Source organism: Canis lupus, chromosome 30 (genome assembly GCF_003254725.2).
Source record: "Canis lupus dingo isolate Sandy chromosome 30, ASM325472v2, whole genome shotgun sequence".
Lineage (NCBI taxonomy): Eukaryota > Metazoa > Chordata > Mammalia > Carnivora > Canidae > Canis > Canis lupus.
Window position 1 is genome coordinate 16,239,653 of NC_064272.1, and position 22,116 is coordinate 16,261,768.

Here is a 22,116-nt window from a genome sequence, read left to right on the forward strand (position 1 = left end):
AAAGAAGACATACAGATGGCCAACAGACACATGAAAAAATGCTCAACATCACTCATCATCAGGGAAATGTAAATCAAGACCACAATGAGATATCACCTCACACCTGTCAAAATGGCTAAAATCAAAAACACAGAACAACAAGTGTTGGAGAGGATATGGATAAAAAGGAATCCTCCTGCACTGTTGGTAGGAATGCAAACTGGTATAGCCAATGTGGAATACAGTATGGATGTTCTCAAAAAATTAAAAATAGAACTACCCTATGATCCAATAATTGCACTACTGAGTGTTTAACTAAAGAACACAGTTTTCCAGAGTGGCTGCACCAGTTCACATTCCCACCAACAGTGCAGGAGGGTTCCCCTTTCTCCACATCCTCTCCAACATTTGTTGTTTCCTGCCTTGTTAATTTTCCCCATTCTCACTGGTGTGAGGTGGTATCTCATTGTGGTTTTGATTTGTATTTCCCTGATGGCAAGTGATGTGGAGCATTTTCTCATGTGCATGTTGGCCATGTCTATGTCTTCCTCTGTGAGATTTCTCTTCATGTCTTTTGCCCATTTCATGATTGGATTGTTTGTTTCTTTGCTGTTCAGTTTAACAAGTTCTTTATAGATCTTGGAAACTAGCCCTTTATCTGATACGTCATTTGCAAATATCTTCTCCCATTCTGTAGGTTGTCTTTGAGTTTTGTTGACAGTATCTTTTGCTGTGCAAAAGCTTCTTATCTTGATGAAGTCCCAATTGTTCACTTTTGCTTTTCTTTCTTTTGCCTTCATGGATGAATCTTGTAAGAAGTTACTGTGGCCAAGTTCAAAAAGGGTGTTGCCTGTGTTCTCCTCTAGGATTTTGATGGAATCTTGTCTCACATTAAAATCTTTCATCCATTTTGAGTTTATCTTTGTTAATGGTGCAAGAGAGTGGTCTAGTTTCATTCTTCTGCATGTGGATGTCCAATTTTCCCAGCACCATTTATTTAAGAGACTCTCTTTTTTTCCAGTGGATAGTCTTTCCTCCTTTGTCGAATATTAGTTGACCATAAAGTTTAGGATCCACTTCTGGATTCTCGATTCTGTTCCATTGATCTATGTGTCTGTTTTTGTGCCAGTACCACACTGTCTTGATGACCACAGCTTTGTAGTACAACCTGAAATCTGGCATTGTGATGCCCCCAGCTATGGTTTTCTTTTTAAAAATTCCCCTGGTGGGATCCCTGGGTGGCACAGCGGTTTGGCGCCTGCCTTTGGCCCAGGGTGCAATCCTGGAGATGCGGGATCGAGTCCCACGTAGGGGGACTGCTTCCATGGAGTCCCATGGAGCCTGCTTCTCCCTCTGCCTATGTATGTCTCTGCCTCTCTCTCTCTCTCTCTCTCTCTCTCTCTCTCTCTCTCTCTGACTATCATAAATAAATTTTTAAAAATTAAAAAAAAATTTAAAATTCCCCTGGCTATTCAGAGGTTCCTCAAAATGTTAAAAATAGACCTGCCCTACGACCCAGCAATTGCACTGCTGGGGATTTACCCCAAAGATACAGACGCAATGAAACGCCGGGACACCTGCACCCCGATGTTTATAGCAGCAATGTCCACAATAGCCAAACTGTGGAAGGAGCCTCGGTGTCCATCGAAAGATGAGTGGATAAAGAAGATGTGGTCTATGTATACAATGGAATATTCCTCAGCCATTAGAAACGACAAATACCCACCGTTTGCTTTGACGTGGATGGAAGTGGAGGGTATTATGCTGAGTGAAATAAGTCAATCGGAGAAGGACAAACATTATATGGTCTCATTCATTTGGGGAATATAAAAAATAGTGAAAGGGAATAAAGGGGAAAGGAGAAAAAATGAGTGGGAAATATCAGAAAGGGAGACAGAACATGAAAGACTCCTAACTCTGGGAAACGAACTAGGGGTGGTGGAAGGGGAGGTGTGTGTGTGGGGGGGAGTGTGACTGGGTGACAGGCACTGAGGGGGGCACTTGACGGGATGAGCACTGGGTGTTATTCTATATGTTGGCAAATTGAACACCAATAAAAAATAAATTTATAAAAAGAAGAACACAAAAACACTCATTTGAATGGGTAAATATGCCCCTAAGCTTACTGCAGCATTATTACAATAGCCAAATTATGAAAGTATTCCAAGTGTCCATCCATAGATGAATGCATAAAGAAGAAATGATATATATAGTAAATATATATAATATATATTATATATTTATATATAAATATATAAATTTATATCTTGACATTTGCAACAACCTGGATAGATCTAAAGTACAATGCTAAGTGAAACAAGCCACTAAGAGAAGAACAAATATCAGGGCATCTTGGGTGGCTCAGCAGTTTAGTGCCGCCTTCAGCCCAGGGCATGATCCTGGAGACCCAGGATCAAGTCCCACATCAGGCTCCCTGCATGGAGCCTGCTTCTCCCTCTGCCTGTGTCTCTGCCTCTCTCTCTCTCTCTCTCTCTCTCTCTCTTTCTCTCTCTCTCTCTCAGTGTCTCTCATGAATAAATAAAATCTTTTTAAAAAAGAAACAAAACAAATGAGCAAAGAAAAAGAGAGAAATAAAAAAAAAACAAACAGACTCAACTACAGAGAACAGTTACTGGAGGGGAGGTAGACGGGAAGATGGGTGAAATAGACGGAAGGGATTAAGAGTACACTTCTCTTGATGAGCACCGGGTATTGTATTGAATCACGTATTGTACACCTGATACTAATTTAACACTGTGTGTTAACTACACTGAAAATAAAAAAAGTAAAAGAACAAAAATTTTTTAAACCAGGTAAATTTCATTTTAATAATATATTTTATTTAACCAGTATATACAAAATATTATCATTTCAAAATGAAACAAATATAAAAAAATTATTGACATATCATATTCTCTTTCTGGCACTAAGTCTTCAAAATCTGGTGTGTACTTAACAGCAGAACTTAATTTGGACCCACTACATTGCAAGTGTTCACTAGCCACATGTGGCGAGTGGCTGCCTAACTGAGTGCTTTCATCCCACCTTCTTCCCCTCAAAGATGTTGACCCTGAGGCTGACAATGTCTCCACTCTTTCCAAGACAAGCCAATGATGGCTCCTTTCCTAATATAAAGGCCCCAAGTCCAAGACTTTCTGCCAGCAGCGCACAAAGGAAGCCATAAGTACCTGGCTGTACCCACCGCACTATGACACTCACCTCTAACAACACCTGGACTCCACTGATCCCCTCCAGGCATCTTTCTTTAGTCCTGGATCAGAACCCACAGGTGCCATGGATATACCCAAAAGCACTTTCCTAATATACATCAACATTGCAATAGGATCTAGTATATGTTAACTACTCTTTTACATCAGGTTCCTTAGAAACAGATCCTAAGATAAAGTATGACATGCAAAGGGTTCATTAGGAAAGTACTTCCAGGAAAAACCGGGAAGGGACATGAAAAGCAACACAGGAAAAAGGGAAAAAGCCACACAGGGTGTAACTGCAGGCAACGACTCATCCTCCATCTGATCTCAAGGAGTGCTTGAGAGTACAAATTAACCTCAGAGCTTGCTCAACTTGAGTCAAGGGCACTGCTCTTTCACACTCTTGCACCCATCAGTCAGTGGCTCCGGTAGCTCAATGGCAGTGCTCTGAAGAAAACAGCAGGGGCAAGTACTTACAAGCAATGCACACAGAAGCTGGAGATGAGCACAGAAGACAGTGGGGACCTAGGTAGAGCCCCAGCAGTATCTTCTACAACTACCAGCTCGAAGGGAGGACTCCAAGCTCCCTGGGCTATCTCAGATCTGAGTCCATTTGATCTCTACAATTTTTCAAAATCTAAAAACTAGAAAGCCAGTCTCCATAGCCTGAGTACACTGTACAAAGACCACCACCCCAGCCACTGGAATTGGCCAATGATAGAACTCAGTAAAATTAGACAGATCAAGGTCCCCTGGCAGATTGCTCTTTCAGCGAGGATACTTGTTACTGCTCAGTCTGAAAATTAAATAGACATTGTGCTAGGCTCCAGGGACACAGATGTAATCAAGAGATGACCCCTGCCCTAGAGGAGTGCACAGTAATGGGTAATCTTATAAATGGAAAGTCTTGCCTGATTTCTTACCGAATCCTAAACAACACTCCATACTCAATAATATGTGTTTCTCCTTTCAACTTTATAGAATCAGCAACAACACGTATCAAAACATCACACCCATTTTGAATTACAAAGAGATGCTACTTCTTAAGGAATCAATGGAAAGCTATAGGCAACCATAAGAAAGTAACAGTAATACTGCTTCTAACAATAATGATAATGATAGCTAGTATGTGTGGAAGACATACAATCATCAAGTTTCTGAATATCTAAGTTCCTGGGTTAATCCCTTGGCCTCCAAGTAGAGGTCCCAATATCTATCATGCCCAAGTATTGCCACAAGATTTAACTGGTAATTTGAAGGACATTAAAAGATAGGCTAGGGCCATTATTTTAAATTCATTATGTAATTGTACATAGTTTAAACACACTTTATACAAGATGATATTTCAATGGAATAAGATTTATTATCAAATGTTCCTTTGGGGTATTAGTTGTATCATATTAATGGTAGATCTAATACTCCATTAGAACTGCAAGACTTGAGAAAGTCAAGATATGCAGCTACACAGCTCAAAGCCACACATTGCATTAGCTTACAAAGATTCACCACCTCTTAAGAACTTGCTCCAGACCACAGAATTATTTAGGGTCAAAACTATACTCATGCTCCGAGTCCTTCTGAGTGCAAAATCCAAGCTTTTAAACACCGTACTATAGGGGCAACAATTAAAAACCTGTTAACATTGGAGATGAACCACATGGCTCCAAGCATCTTTATGGCTTATCCATGTCATGCCAGAATCACACTTTCAGAAGCTCTGTCTCTATCATTATAGTATTAAAGTATGATCATTTTCCTTCATTGTGCATTTAACACTATTTTCTAAAACAAGCAAATATTTAAAAACTATATGCATTCATTATATTATTAGTGATCAGTCAACATTTTAGTTATGGAAAGGGATTAACTACTTCAATCCTACCAATTATTGTCCAGATTACACCTAGTCCCTCTTGATATCTTTATTATTTCTTAGAATTTCTCATCTCATATGATTAATTCATTTTATGATATTTCCTTTAAAAACTATATTCTTCACAGTAACCAAATGATTGAAAACCATTGGCAAATGTGATTGACTGCCAAATGAAGTACATTGTAAGTTTACTTTGTCACATGTTATTATTAGCAAAAAAGGGACAAAGATTAAGAAACAATGGAATGAAGATTTGAAATTTACATTTGCTAAGTTTTCCAGAGGTGTTTCTACTGTTATTAGCGTGTAAATACATGTTTTAAAGCATTTCAAGTTCAAGAATCATTCTCATAAATATTTATCAATTCTAAAGCAGTTAAAATCTGTGTTATGGTAGATAATCCATTCTAAATTCAACTTTCAAGTAAATGCAAGATTTTTATCACTATACCTGATACAGTAATGTGTCAAAGTCTCTCTAGCAATATTTCTCAGAAATATTAAATAATTACATATTAATTAATGCTAATTAATTAATTACATATTTGTGAAACATCGACTACATACAAGATATAACATAGGTGTCAATTTTAAGTAGTATTAGACCTAGAAATGAAAAATGATAATGATGTGTCTGTATTCCACAAAACAAACTCCATAGGGATTTGAGGTTGAATGGGTAGCACAAGCATTGGCTAAACAATAAAAAAAAAAAGCCATGAAGATAAAATGGACTTACATCATAGTTTTTAATAAACTGAAAGGGAAAAATAACATATACTTAATTAAAAGAGAAAGCCACCAATTGTCAAGACCTGTTTTGTGGTCCCAGAAATCTTAAAAATAACCCAAAGAATTTATTTCTTACTTGCTGTTGATGAGCACTTCAGATAGCCGATTATTCACTTGATTATCACTCTTATGGCGAAACTGAAAGTCAAAATGTTTGTGAACATATTAAATCATACTTTGCCAGCACAAAGGGGGACACAAAAAATATTTTGAGCTCATATGTTTGGACAATATCAGCATCAATCCAAAATTAGCACAGTTTACACTTACCTTGAACCCAGCTCCATGTGTCCTAAATCTGAATCAATAGCCTTCTCATATCCCTTAGCATGGGTGTTACCAATGGAACAAGTCTAGCCACATGCTCTTTTAATTCCCACACAATTTTAGGTGCTTCTAAGAAGACAATATGCCCTTTACTCTGCCACCCAGTTCTGGAGAAAACTATACGTTTTGAGATCTTCAATGAGGAATGGAGACTTCCATTTCTCTCACATATGTGCTTAATACTTCATTGGAACATCAGTCATTCTTTTTTATGGATTTCTTTGAAGCCAAGAAATTACTTGTAATAACATGTATTTTTATTCTCCAGAAATTCTAATTGTTAACAGTAATCTTATGAAACAGTTTTTAAAATGAAACTCAAAATACAATACTGAACCACATTTGGAATGGATTTGTTTTTTTATGCCCTAGTGATACTATTTCTTCTTGTATATTCCAATAATGCAAATATCTTATACTGACTAGAAGAATCCAAGTATTATGAGCACCCTACTAACTCATAAATTAAGAGCCATTCAGATAAGACTATCAAGATTAGTGCTTTTTTATTTTAAAAAAAAATCAAAATACTGTATCACTATTACAATCATGAAATGCTTCAACCAGTCCTTCTCTTTTTTAATATCCTTCCCATACCCATCCCAATTTCTCTATTATGCCCAGTGCATGCAATTACCCTGACTGCCAGGTATAAGTTAACAGATATTAATAGGAAAATATGTTTTTAGCATTTGTAACTTGAAAAGATTTATAATATCGATAGAGGATTGTCAGCCCATCACTGGCAGGCAAATTTCTCCTTCTCAATAGAGCAATAGAAATATTATTTTGTCTGAATATAGAATTTAATGAGGATGCTGTTTGCTCCTCTATATCCACATTCTATCTTCTCCACTCTGCCCTTGTCATGGGAAGCTGACCTATAAGGTCCTTACCTACCCTCTGGCCCCTGGTTGGCTTTAGCCAACTGGTGGTTCTGGCAGATCAGAGTAGCCAGAGGAATGTGGAATGGGGTATTTCTTTTCTTGTGGCTTCCTTCAAGCTGAATTAGCCTGATGATAGCCCCATCTGCCATGAACAACCCTTAGATACAGATAATTGCTTCCTCCCTTTGCCCCTTCAGACCAAGAGTAGTATTGCCATCCATGTGCTACAATACATGCTTTTCTTTGACCCGCCCCCCCCTTTTTTTTTTTTGCCCTTTTGTAAACAGTGCCTTCATTATTAATCTTTCTACAAGCTTCCTCATTTCAGGATGACATCTCTTTCCTGGCAAGATGCTGACTGATAAATATATCTGGTTATTGGGCCCATACATATTCTCACAGAAGTAAAAGCATATTCAAGAATTAACAGCAGTAGAGGTAAAAAGAGACTTATTATTTAGTCACAACTGTATCTAACCTGAAAATAATCCCCTAAATTGATTAGATAGGAATCATAGAAAAGGACCAATCAAGTCACCCCCTGAAAGCTGAGCATTCTATTCTCTGGGTCCCAAAATAAGCCTCTCTCACTTCAGCGCAAGTTTTGCCAAGAAGTTTCAGTATTGGAACAGGTAGAATTTGGTAGGACTAGAAATGGTAGTATCATGTCCAGGCTGACTCTTCTTGACAATTTCTACGTTAGAAACATATATGAAGGCTTAGAGAGAAACTGCTCAGGACAGGAAGGGAGCAGACTAGCATCGATTATATAACCCGTTATGAGACAGGCTCTGTGCCAAGTGCTTTACACACAGCATTTCATTTTGTCCTTCTAACAGTTCTGGTGTCGTTAGCCACATTATACAGACAAGGAAGGGTTTAGAGAAGTGGTTTCCCTCATATCATACTGTTAGAACATAGCAGAGTAAGGTGTCTTTCTTCAAAGCCCATATTCTTTTGACTCTACCATTTTACTCTATTATGAAGTGTGTCGACAATGAATAAGACATTTAAAGCCAATATGTAGAAACTCAAGAATCTAAATAAGTACCATTTCCCTGAAAGATCAGATATTGTGGAAAAGATACACATTTACTCCAAAGTTGTCATTACTGAAATCTTTGTTAAAATTTCTTCTCCTAGAACTACTTGGAACATTCTTTAGAATGTCCTCTTACTCTTTGAAGATGGGGCTCTTTATCCTTAGAAAAGACATGAAGGGATGTCTTATGTTTGGAAATGTAGAAAAGCCTCTCTTAGAAAGCAGGTAGGGTGAATATGTTTTTTAGGGGCTGAAAAATGAAGTAGTAAGTCTAATTATTCAAGCCTACTTGCATTTAATAAAAACAGGCTCTTGTTCTACAGCATCTGTATTGGTCACTAAACAAATAGCAAAAGAGTTTTATATAACACTGACCAAAAGAGCTCCAATTAAAAATTTTAAATGGGGTGCCTGGGTGGCTCAGTCAGTTAAGCATCTGCCTTCAGTTCAGATCATGGTCCTGGGGTGCTGGGATCAAGCCCTTCATCAGGCTTCCCACCCAGTGGAGAGTCTGCTTCTCTATCTACCCCTCCCCTGCCACTTATGCATGTTCTCTGTCTCTCACTCTCTCAAATAAATAAGTAAAATCTTTTTTAAAATTAAATTTTTAAAACTTAAAAATAAAAACTTCAAAGAGATCTCATTTTTTTGTTTCTGAGAGATTGTGATTGAAATTGAGACCTCAAAAATGCTCAAAAGCAAATACTCACATAGTCATCTGTGGCATCTTTGACAGCTGTCATAGTTATCACCAAAACCAAAGGCACAATGGTGGTAAACCAGGTCAAGGAGGAGATTTCTGGAATCAGCTAAAACAAACATTTCAAATAGTTTAGGGCTTTTAAGTTAGGAAATACATCTTCCAAATTTTGTCATCATTTATGACTCAGAAAAAGCAATGGGATTACATTTAGTTATTTGTACAAATGTAGAATAACTTTCAATAATTAAATATTTGCATTCACTTCTAAGATACAGAGAAGTATCACCAAACCAATTTTCAGGCTACTTGACAAAAACTAAAATTTTTATACCAACTTGAGAAGTAAGCTTCTTAAAATCTTTCAGATAATTATCTTTCCCTAGGATTATACCCATCACTGTCTTTTCTCAGCTTTTCATCTCAACTTTTAACAATTTTACTAGTTCTCAGCAATTCCAAAAGAGAGATTCTTTGAGAATCTACTTTGCACCAAACACTGTGCCAAGTACTTTCCATATATTATGTCATTTGGCCCTCAGAAAATTCATTGAGTTATACTCTATATCAGAGTTGTTTTGCACATACCCATAGGATTTGTATTCCATATAAATAGCATCCCCAATGTACAACATAGAAAACATTGTGAATAGTGCCCTGGAGTCAGGAAATGTTATACTCCTAGGTATCATTTTCCCATTTTATAGTAAGTACCCAAGAGGTCACCCAGCTGGGCCAAGAACATACATGGCTAAAATTTGAACCTAGATCTATTTGACTCCAAAATCACCCACTTGAGAGAGACAGTGACAGTTGACATGACTCTTCTAGAAAGATGGTTTTCAAATGGGGTTTGATACAGAGCTGCGTCAGAGCCCAGGTAGGAAACAGTGGGGTGGATATGGTCAGTATATGAAGATCAGGCCCTATCAAAAATAGCTCTCAACTAAATCAATTTTATACAATAGCTTCCATACAAAATTTAAAAACAAACTTAAAAGCCTCTAGGGTACCAATAAAAACATTGGCCTAAGTGGCAGAAAAGATAGATTCTAATCCTAGGTCTATCATTGACTCATGGTAAAAGCTTTACACATCACCTGAACTTTCTGGGTCTCATTTCTTGATCAACAGAAGAAAAGAGCCTGGAAAAAAACATCCCAAAGTCTCCTTCCAGATATAAATTCTGTGAGCAAGAGCTTTTGACTATACATAAGAAAGCCATTAGAGAAATGAGCTCAAAATTCTGGAATGATGTAAAGAGTTATATAAAGAAACCAAAAGCAAATTCACAGAGGGAAAAAAAGAAATCTTGGATCCCAAAGTCTTTTCAATAAATTGTAAGGTATGCTTTAATTGTGGAGTTTTTGTTGCTGTTTTGTTGTGTCGTTCAGCACCCATTTCTTCTCAAGTATTCCTTAAGAAATTATCTCACCCCTTCTACTTTCAGAACATACAATGTTGGCAGACTTATTCCATTCTGCCCCCACATTTTGGCATGTGATCCAGGTTAAGACAACCATTGCTACAAATTCTTGAGTCACCATGATTAGTTTTGGATAAGGATGAAACTCAGCATGGTCCAGTGAGAGCTGATCACAAAATTTGCTGCATAAACAAAGAAAAAAAAATGATTTTCTTTCTCTCTCTCTCTCTCTCTCATTAGAATTGAGTCTAGGAGAATAAAGGTCTAAAGCTTTCAGGAGCCACTAGGTAGAATAAGATGAAGGAAAGAGAACATTCTATTGAAATAGTTTGCCCATGAATCCAGTCATACATGAAATGAGATAGATTCCTAAATGTATTTCCTTTTTTGCTTAAACGAATGTTGGTTTCTGTCACTTACAACCAAAAGATTCTTAATACAAATAGTTATTCAATTAAATAAAAATATCACCCCAAAGCTATTAATCTGGACTGTGCACATATAACCCATCTTCTTCTTACCTCCTAAAATTAACACAGCCCAGCACATTCTGAATGTACCACTTTGTTCTGATTAAATTATTCTAAAATAAATACTAGGTAAATAACTGGCTCTCATAAACTGTTTATATGTATGTGTATTCTTTGATTTAGGTATTTTCTTTCCTGAAACATCAGTAAAAGCTGAAATTTTATTTAAGCTCAAATTTTAGTCAGATGGGAGGAAAAGGAAGTTTATTAACTACCAATTAACCACCAAAAACTATTTTTAAAAACATAGTCACTCTATAGTGAAATAAGATATAGCATATATCACTTATTATATATATAAATGATGTCATTGTTTTTGGAAGCAAATGAAATTTGCCCAATTAGGTTCCACTAACTACTACTCAGACTGCCTCAACTCTGGCAGCACCCATACTGTCAACGCAGTAAGGAGATAAAGGAAGGAGTGAGGCCATGAACAGTAATTATTAGGCTCTGGTTTGGTTCAAATAAAGGGCATAGCTCTATTCTAAAGTGATCTCAGTGTTTAAAATGATGGATGTACTAGTTTTTACTCATTCCTAGCCCTCCCACGTTTGTGAACAGAAACAGCAATAATAACATTCAAAATCTGATAAGAATGGCTTCATGAACATTTAGCTGAGTGAATTAGCTTACTTTTTCAAATTATATGAATACTTTTAACAGATGATGAAGAAATACAACCTAAACATTACCTGTAAAATCAGAAGGAAAAGGAAATAGGCATTTGCCACTCTTTGGAACTGTTCAAATAAATTAATTGGCAAGAAGGTAAGAACATTGTACTTGGATGTGTGGATACGATTATCCTGAAAAAGAAATAGCATCATGTTAGACTAGCACAAGGCATTGCTCATTAATAGAATAGCTCTAAAACTTACCAGGCTAAACATGAGTTATGCCAGAACAAGACAAATAAATCAATTATCTAGAAAATTTTAAGTTCTCTTGGCCCAAGGTCTTCATTTTTCCCAAGACAGCACTCTCCTGATATAGATGAAATTACTAGCCAATGCCATAAAATCATCCATGACTTAAAAATGTAGCAAGTACAAAAATCTGCCCCTGAGATATTTTACTCTTAAGCATCATTCATTTGGCAAATACTGCTTGAGCACTTACTGTATGCAGAGATGGAGCTTGTGCTGGGGTGCATGAGGTTGGAAGAAACTTCAGGGATTATCTAGTGTACCTTCCCATTCTTTAGGTAACTGACAAGGGGGATCCTAGGCCTATCTTTGAAAGTCTTCTGTGATGGGAAACTGACTACCTCATGAAGCAGTCTATTTCAGGTTTGGAATTGCTAGAAAAGCTCTGTTATGAGAAACCCAAATCGTCCTAACTATTTTACCAGATGCCAACTTCCATCCTCAGGATGGACTACACCAAGTCTAAGCCCTTTATATGCTGTAAACCCTCAAATATTTGAAGACCACTTACAGGAATTCCCAAAATCTTCTCCATTCTGTTCTAGGCATTCTCAAACCCCTCAGCCACTCCATGACTTATTTTTTAGACATCTCTTCCTGATCAGTTTCTTCTAGATTTATCCCAATCTCTCTGTGTCTCTCTTAAAACATGCTGCACAGAACCGTACACATATTGCAGATCTGATTCAACCAGCTCAATTACAAAAGACTTTGATGTTCTGTGTTCCAGACCGTTGTATTAACATACCGTAAAGTTTCATCAGCATTTTGGCAATTGTATCTCGCTGTTTATTCACTGAGTTTTGACTAAGTAAAATCTCTAGATCATTTCTTCATAAATCACTATGAAATCAGGTCTCCCCTTCCTAATCACTTATGGTTGATTTTTTAAAATATTGTTGTACAAGTTTTTTTCATATACTCCTATTATACCAATCAAATGAAAAAAATATTTTTAATATACCATCTTAAACTATTAAATATTTTCTGCCATCAAAATATTTCAAACACATGCCTTTTATATATCCATCCAAGCTATACACTAATACATTACAAAGGACATGACTAAGGACAAATGTATATATTTTTTAATTTAAAAAAAATAGCTTTCCACACTGATGGTGCTCTTGCAAACATGGTGAATATTCCTAAAACCACTGTACTTTCTGCAAGAAATGTGGTAAGCACCAACCCCATAAAGTGATACAGTATAAGAAAGGCAGATTCTCTTTACGCTCAGGGAAAGCAATGTGAGGACAGGAAGCAGAGTAGCTATGGTGGGCAGACTAAACGGATTTTCCAGGAAAAGGCTAAAACTCCAAAGATTGTCCTGAGGCTTGAATATTGGCCTCAACTACAGGTCTAAAGGAATGGTGGCTATTAAGAGATGCAAGCAGCCACCTGGTGGCTCAGTTGGTTGACTCTCTGACTCTTGATTTTGACTCAGGTCATGATCCCAGGGTTGTGAGATGGGACCCCATGTGGGGCTCCATTATGGGTATGGAGCCTGTTTAAGCATTTGAATTGGTGGGATATAAAAAGAGAAATTACCAAGTGATCCAGTTCTAAGCTTTATATTTTTGTATTTTAAAAACAATAAAATCTTATGGTTATGCTCACTTCAAAAAATAAAAATAAAAAATTTAAAATGATGACAAACTAGAGACCTCTCCAGAGAATAATGTTAACATCTTTTTCAGTTGTTTAAATAAAAACATCGGATAGTTTTATTTAACCATTTATAAATGTACCTAACTATAGTCCCATGAAGAGACTCCATCTTATCCACAAAGATAGCACAAGAGATTTTAGGTGATAAGTCTTGCTGAAATTCTGAATCCATATCCCCAGAGATTTTCCATTTGCTCATATTTTAAAACTGTTAGTGTCATTTCTTTTAAGTGAAACTACACTCCCAATAATCATTGTTACCTATTTAAAGAAAATATGGGCACCTGTTAAATAGTCTTTTTTTTTTTTTTTTTTGAGGGAAAGTGTGAGCAGGTGTAATGGGGGTGGGGGGAGAGGTGGAGAAGGTGAGGGAGAGAGAGAATCTCTAGCAGATGCCATGCCCAGCACAGAGCCTGACACAGGGCTTGATCTCATGACCCGGAGATCCTGACCTGAGCCAAAATCAAGAGTCAGTCATTTAACGGACTGAGCCACCTAGGTGCCTCTTATATAGTCATTTTTAACATTTACCAGGAATCAGTGTGTCTAGCTCTGCACAAGTTGTGGGAGAGTAAGAGAGGTGCCAAGCAGAGTTCCCAGCTTAGTTGGTCTGATACATAGTGATGTACTGAAAACTGTTTACTAAGCTGATGATGACTATTTTGCAGTGAGCTATCTACTCAAGGTCTGGGCTGGAAGGAAGGCTATGAGAGCTGTCCATTGTGAAACATATTTCTGAGGAAGAGACTTAGAGAAGATAATAGGGAAGAGGAAAGCTAAGGAGAAAAAGCAGTTAACTTAAAAAAATTATTCCTAACTGTTTTATATTTTCTTCTAAGTTGGAACTAAATTGAGGTTAAGCCTGTATCTTGTAAAAGGACAGATGGAACATCTGCTAGGAAACTCAAAACCATAACAGGAATTATAAAAGAAACTCTCCTACAAAATTCAATCCCACATAGGTGAAAGACAATTGTATGAGACAAAGTGATAATGCCAAATGGGGTCTGTGACGATTTTCCCCTATTTGTTTAACTTGACATAGAGTAATGATTGTTGTTCTTCTGGCTGAGTTGTAACCTAGTCACAGATAATGCAAACCCTCACAGCTATGCCTGGGAACAAAGAACGAGGGCTCCCCCTCCTGGAGTGTCTCTGAATCCATTTATCTTTCTTTTTCAATTGAAAGGAAAAAGTGTTTCTTTTTCCACTGCCTAGTCCAAGGATGTTAGTATAGGTAAGACCTTAAATATTCAGTCGTTTCATTGAACCAGCCTATTGGCTTATGGTCAAATTTTAGTACAGTTCATCCCCTAATACAGCACGGAATATCTTGACCTCTATCCTCCGAGCATGACTTTTCTTCCACGGACCACTAGAAATATCCAATTCAGAAGACATGAGGAAGGGGAAAAGGAAGAGGAGGAGAACAAGGAGAAAGGAGTACACCTGGAGAATCCTTACAGCATCTTTAGTGCTGAAAAGGTGCCACGCTGGAAGTCATGGCTTTCGTTTGTTAGACAAGTGGACCAGTTAACTGACTCCATGATGACGTAGACTTAACCACACAGTCATAGGCAATTCCAGACCAGGGTTGGCCTAAATGTATTGGGAAAGGGGTCTACCCCTAGAGGAGTATCAGAGAATACATTTTCCCTACAGGGAGCTTGCTTCCAAGAGGAAGAGGACAGAGGTAAGCTGGTGAGGCCCAGATATCCCTGTAAGACTGACACATCAAATCAATAACTCCACTACAAAGTGAGTAAAGGGGTGGAAGAGAAGTGTAGAGCTCTCTCCCCACCAGGAAGATAACATCAGGATGAGAAAAAAGCATTAATCCTCTAAAATATATTAATACCAAGGCCCTGAGCAGAAGATGGCTCACTTGGGGGTCTACAAAAGGGGCTATGAGGCTGTACTACAGAGGTCAGCACAAACTGAGGTTAGAGAAAGTAGTTCCTTGGAATCCATACAAAGAATTTTGGACTTTATCATAAAGACTAAAATCCTAACTGAAGAGAGAATTACTGAAAGTTTATAATCAAAGAAGCAACTTGAAGAGATTCTAATTTTAAAAGATTACCCTAGCTACAGGGTGGAGAACAAGTTGGAAATGATAGAATAAATGAGAGAAGAACAATGAGAAGGTTTTTTAAATAGTCCAGGGGAGAGATGATGGGTAGCTTGGAACAGAGGGCGACAGAAAGGTTGACAATGAATACTAATAAAATAACAATTTATCAAGCTCTTCCTTGTATGTGTACTGTTCTAAGAACTTTACAGTTCACAGCTCATTTTATCCTCACAACATCTTTACGAAATGGGTACTATTATCCTCACTCTATAGAAGAGGAATCCCAGGTTTGGAGAGATTAAGTAATTTAAGCAAAACTATACAGCCGATAAGTGGCAGAACTAGGATTTGAACCCAGATACTCTGCTTCAAGAGCTCACTGTCTTCAGGAGTGTACTTCCCCAACTCAAGGCAAGGCAGTTTTCTCCTCTGCCTTCAGATCAATCAGCATTTGCTCTCTCCTCCACTCTGAATTTTTGGCCTGCTGCCACTTTCTTACTGAGGAAAATAATACTATGTATCTACACTTTCCTCTTGAGTCAACCCCCTCTGTAGGAGCTCTGGTTATCTATTGGCTGATGTGTGATTAGTTTCCTATGCTTTCTTTCAATCCCGCTCAAGAGTAATTGTCTCAGTCTGACAAAGTTCAGTGCAAGCACATAGTACAGATAACCACTCCTTTAGCTTTCCAACAGAAGCAGCAGTGGCCAAAGTCCTTTACATTTTAACATTAAGTATTTGGTAGAGGGAAAGAATAAAGTAAAAATGATAAATTCTTCAAAGGTGGAACATCAAACTAAATATTAGCAAAGTGAAAAACATCATTTTTTATAATGAGATTATATTGTGTAATCATATTGCTTAAGAAAACAAAGCAAATAGAAAATAACAAACACTGCTAAACAGAGCATTAGCAGTAAACAGAGCATTTGGGGAGTCTACCTAAATTTTTCCACTGGAAGTATGGAGCTAATAATACTTCTCACCTACATATTTATAGGACTATTGTGGAGATAAAATGAAATCATAGCCATGAAAGCATTTTTGAGTTGAGTTTTACATTGACAGAATTATACAAATATAAGATTTTTCTGAGCAATCCCCAAATAATCCAAATGAATTTAGGAAATTCAGTGTACTGATCAGAATAAATTGAGTATACTACAGTAACAACTCCAGAGTCTTCATGGCCTAAAATAATACAGGTTTATTTCTTGCTCATGCTACTTATTCAACATGAGCCAGCAGGAAGACCTTGTTCAACATAGCTATTCACAATGGATCAGCCACCATCTCAGATACTTCCAATTGCAGTTCCAGAGGGAAAGAGAATGCTCTGAAGGATTTCATACATACAAGTTAATGCTTCAACCAAATGCTCACAACTCATTGACCAAAAGGAGTCACCATGTGCCCAAAGGCAGAAAGCCAGAAATGTTGTTGGACACCAAAACCAGAAATGGAAACTAACCCTAATATTTGGAGAGTGTAAGACACATCAGTTATAAAAACAATAACTATAAAAAGCCAACCTTAATACTACAAATCCAGTCTTATTTTAATGCTAGGTGTAACAGACATTTGACACTCTTCCCCTTCCCCTCAGCTAACAGTGCTCCAGATTACTTGGTCATGTGGTCTGGATGAATTCAATTCTCATCTATGACTTCAGGGTCAAGCCCAGATTAGTTTAAGCCAACTTACATGGCCCATCTTCCTAATTACAATTTTGAGTTCAGAGATTAGCACATGACCCACGTCAATTCTGGGAATTTGCTGGAGATCTTGGCTTTCTCTTTCACACTGGATTCCAACCTGGAAGCAAGTAGCCCTAGGGATCCCTGACAGCATCTTGGGACCATGAGTGAGGATGCTGCCAAAAATAAATTCTACACTAAAGAATCCGGGCCAGGAAATGCAGAGAAAGAAACTAGACCAAGTCTCTCCTGAGGCTAGCCCTATTTCTGGACTTCTCAGTTGTATGATCTGTTCATTTATTTTATTGTCTAAGCCAATTTGAGTTCATTTTTCCTTTACTCCCAATCAACCAAATACAAGATAGGAATATTGATCAGCTTACATTTGTATATAATAGTGTACTTTTGTCTCTATATTTGCCTTAAAGAATGAGTCATAGAAGGCCAAGTCTAAATGCATCTGGTGGTTATCCGGGGACATTGCCTGCGTCTATGATCCCACAGGCCAAACCCAGGAGCTTTCGCAATGAGTACCATAGTTTCCACACTCTCCAAAGATCTTCCCACATATGATGAAACATTTTTATGTCATGACAGCTATAAAAAGTAACTGTCAGGTCCTTGAGGGGGAAAGAGCTGAACAGTCTTGCCATTATAGAGGAGACAGATATACATGGATTTCAGAAAGAGAAATAGTCCTGACTCTTGAAGAGAATTATCTCTAAACCATATCATAAAACTCAAAAAGAGAGAGCATCCACAGAACACTTGCATAAAAAAAAGGAAGTGGCCCAAAGGCATCTGCACCATTCAGGAAATATGTGAAACAGCTATGTTCATGCAAAGGTCCCCAAAGAATTCATGTATGGGGCAAATGAGCCTAGAGATTAGGTGTCTGGCACCTCACCGACATCTGGCAGAACCACAATTCCTTGAAATTAGTCAAATGGCGCCCAGTGAGGAAGTGGACAGCATTCAGGGTTGGAGGCATAGCAAGATGATAGTGCTCCTCTACGAACACTGTTAAGTATGTGTCGAACCACAGAAGAGGCTTTAGAGAGCCTTCAGTAAACATCATCATCACCACAACCACCATCATCTTCATAACATTCTCCTGCCCCTAGGCTTCACAATGTGAACAAAAGGATTTGTGGAAGGGAAAGAGACAGGGCACGTTTCCCCTGACATTCATCCATTTGTACAACTAAGGGCCTTTCATGTGACAGGCGCTGCCATTGAGCCAGGACTTCAGATATGAATAGACCAAGTTTCTATCCTCCTAGAGCAAGTTTGTATTTTAGTTGTGGGGAAAGAAGCAAGAATAACCTTATAAATTGATCACACAGTTAAAGTGATCAGTGCTATGAAGAAAATAATGAGCAACAGAACAGGAGCACCTTGCCTGCCAAGACTCCCTTAGGAAGCCTGCTTATTTGACATTTCAGGTTAATGCAACCTCAAGATTGCCCTCTCTGATGAGATCACTGGGGCACCTGTCCTCCAGGGGATGCCCAACAGCCCTTCAGGCTATGTATGTAACTTCTGTGTATGTTTTAACAAGGAAATTCAAAGTTGACATCATTAATGTTTAATGCACAGATTGTCTTGACTATGAATATACACACAAATATACATACATACTATAGGTGGATACCTACTTACATTTATGTACATATATAAATACATACATACAAATGCATAAAGTAAATATATGTGCATTTTGTTTTTTTCTTGCTGGGTATTTAATCTGAACAACATATTTGGATTTTTTTATTAAAGTAGTATAGTTGACATACAATGTTAAATTAGTCTCAGGTATATGACATAGTGATTCGACAATTCTATACATTACTCAATGCTCACCATGATAATTGTAGTCACCATACAATGGTATGACAATATTGTTGACTATATTCTCTATATGCCTTACTTTTTATCTCCATAACTTATTTTATAACTGAAAGTTTGTACCTCTTTAATTTTCTTTATCTATTTCGCCCATCTTCCCGTCACTTTCCATCTGGCAACCACCAATTTGTTCTCTGCATTTATGAGTTTGATTCTGAATTTTTGTCTGTTCATTTGTTTTGTTTTATAGATTCCACAAAAAAAAAAGTGGTTTTTCTCTGTCTTATTTAACTTAACATAATACCCTTTAGGTCTATCCATGTTGTCACAAATGGCAAGATTTCGTTCCTTTTAATGGCTAAGTAGTATTTCATCATATATATACACCACATCTTCTTTATACATTCATCTATCAATAGACACAGGAAGGTTTTCTTTTTTATAAGTGGGGAATGTGCTCAAAAAAAGTGTGAAAACTGCCATACTAAACACTTTTATAATAAAAAAAAAATGAGTATGACCCATGTGTCACCAAGACTTGGATGTGAAATGAAGTATGACTTTGTGTGTAATGACGTTGCTGTGTCATACAATGACACCTGCTAACATGTATTGTCTCCCTACATAGGCCAAGCACTGTGCTGAGCTCTGTGCATACATCATCTCAGATAATCTTCAAAAAACTAATGGGTTGTTGCTACCATAGCACCACTTTGCAGATGAAGAAATTGAGGCTTAGAGCAACTACAGGGCTGCCCATAAAAGCTGGTTTGTAGAGTCATATGTTCTCCCAAATGGTGTATGTTTCCTGAGAAATGAATCAGAAACAAGGAATATCTGAACTCCCTGTTAATTAATAAATCCACTGACTCTCCTAGAACATTCTTCAGTAAAGAAAAAAACCCTCTCAGGATGTCTGGATGGTTCAGTGGTTGCGCATTTGCCTTCCATTTATGGAGTGATCCTGGGGTCCTGGGATGAAGTCCTGCATTGGGCTCCCTGCAGGGAGCCTGCTTCTCCCTCTGCCTGTGTCTGCCGCTCTCCGTATGCCTCTGATTAATAAATAATAAAATCTTTAAAAAAAAATAAACAACCCTCTCTAAACTGAAGGATAGTGGAAAAACATGCATTAATTCACCCAGCTAGAGCAGTCACTCAGTCACTTTCAGTCCCTTCAGTCTAGGGACAGCATCATCAGGCTCGTCTAAGGAGCTTCACTTCCCTTCTAGACCTCAGAAACACAGACAGTTGCTTGGCAAGCTTTCAGGCCTCAGTCTCCTACCCCCCACCCCCCCAAAGCAAATCTACCTGGTAATAACATAAACCTTGTTTTCTTTTCTATCCTCAGAACTTAGTGTTCCAGCTTCTGCAAGACTGTTCTAGAGATAGTAAATGGCCTATGAATAGTAATTTGTCTACAAAGAACTAATTTTGGACAATTACCAGGGGGACAAATTAAATTTACCTCTGGGATTAATTTAATCACACTAATTTTTTTTCCTCCAGGGTGTTTAGATGCATACAATGTATAAAAAGTTCTAACTAGGTCCAAATAAAAATGCTAACTTTTCTTTGGTGACATCTGAAAAAGTAAAAATACTCTTAAAATTATACAGAGAGAAAGAGAGAGAGAGACCTATTATATGCCTTCTCCAGGAAGGTAGAAAAGGAAACCATACAAAAGAAAAGAAATCAAAGGTTGTATTTCAGTGAGACTTTCATAGCATCCCTAATGATTTGTTTGCCTACTTCTGCTTTGCCAAAGCTCTTCTGTGCCTCCTCATTGTACATCTGCCACTTGTGAGGAAGCAAGTCCTCAGCTTTGGCCTATTGGCCTATCTCATGCTAGGGCTTTAGAGGCCCTGGATGACCAGAGTGGTCATTTCTTTCAGTTGATATGGAGCTGGCTTCCTGCACCACAGGAGTTTCTTTGGACAACATAGTGCATATGAGCTGCTTTGTTTACTAGGACTAAAAATTAGACCATGTTCATGCTGCTATGCCATCTGGGAACTAGGCCAAATTTCAGGCAAGACCTCAGCATTTATGACAATAACAAAGGCAAATGGAAAAGTCCAGTTAATGAGGAGACACCCATAAAGAATTTCCCAAAGGTCCAAAGGGTTATAATAACACACCACAAATAGTCTAATCCTTCCTAGGACTCTACCTCTTACACTAGGGTGCTACACAAATAACACCAGGCAATTTTCTCCTCAACCCCTGGGAATCAGATGAGAAGTGTGTGCATCTCTGAATTCCCACCCACTGCAGGGTGCTGGGGCAATCAGGACCCATGGTAAAAATATGAAGATGTCCTCCTACAATATTTCTACTTTTTCTTGGTCTCTAACCCAGTCTCATCCAGGTTTGAGCAATAAATCTAAATTCAGACAAACCCACATCACCTGACTTTGTGGGGTTTTTTGTTTGTTCAGTAGTTTTTATTTGAAAGTAGAGGTGTTGAGAGGAAAGAATAAAGGACTGGTTGGGACACAGGAAAAGAAAATTCTCTTCATGGAATGGGAGAAGAGTAAGGTTTCAAAGTATCTTCTATAATTAAAACACAATAGCAACAATAATAATTTATAAATAAATTTAAGCGTCCATCTTTTATTTTTTTGTGAGCATATCATCTACAAAGAGATTAATGAATTTTCAGCAAATTTGGCAGTTTTTGTTTAGGATGGTCTGAGTTAAAGACTAAATTTGCTTCAGGGAACTGGAAATGGGGCTCTCTGGTAACATACATAAAAACAGGCAGTTGTCTTTTGTAGTAGCTGACATAAGAAGCTTATGAGAGTGCTGAGCAGAGCAAGAGCTGCCATAATGTGAACAGAGAAAATGCACAGTGGCTTCAAATGTGAGTGTCCAATCAAAACTCACTAAGACAGATGCTCTAAGTCACTAAACTGATTTGCAACTGAGCTGCTTCTTGCAGAGCAATTCTAAGTACTAGGCTCCAGGGCAAGTTACAGTGGGGATTTGTTTATTTAATAGTGATCCACTCAAGCATCACTGGGAGGCCAGCTAGAAGTAACAGAGTGTGCACAGAGCAGACCAATTCTTTCCCCTGTTTCCTGAATGAATAAAGAAATGAATGAAGGAAGGAAGGAAGGAATAAGG

The 22,116-nt window shown here is 37.8% G+C and overlaps 1 protein-coding gene across 4 annotated transcripts in view; it reads right to left on the reverse strand.

Moving 5' to 3' along the window:
* The window catches only part of ATP8B4 (ATPase phospholipid transporting 8B4 (putative)), a 243,207-nt gene that overhangs the window by 151,567 nt on the left and 69,524 nt on the right, over positions 1 to 22,116 (reverse strand). For all 4 annotated transcript variants that reach the window (XM_025472826.3, XM_025472825.3, XM_025472827.3 and 1 more), the window contains 3 exons: positions 11,467 to 11,580; positions 8,826 to 8,924; positions 5,936 to 5,997 (listed from right to left, as the gene is read on the reverse strand). In XM_025472826.3, coding sequence (XP_025328611.3) covers positions 5,936 to 5,997; positions 8,826 to 8,924; positions 11,467 to 11,580 — 275 coding nt within the window. The remainder of the gene's footprint in view (positions 1 to 5,935; positions 5,998 to 8,825; positions 8,925 to 11,466; positions 11,581 to 22,116) is intronic.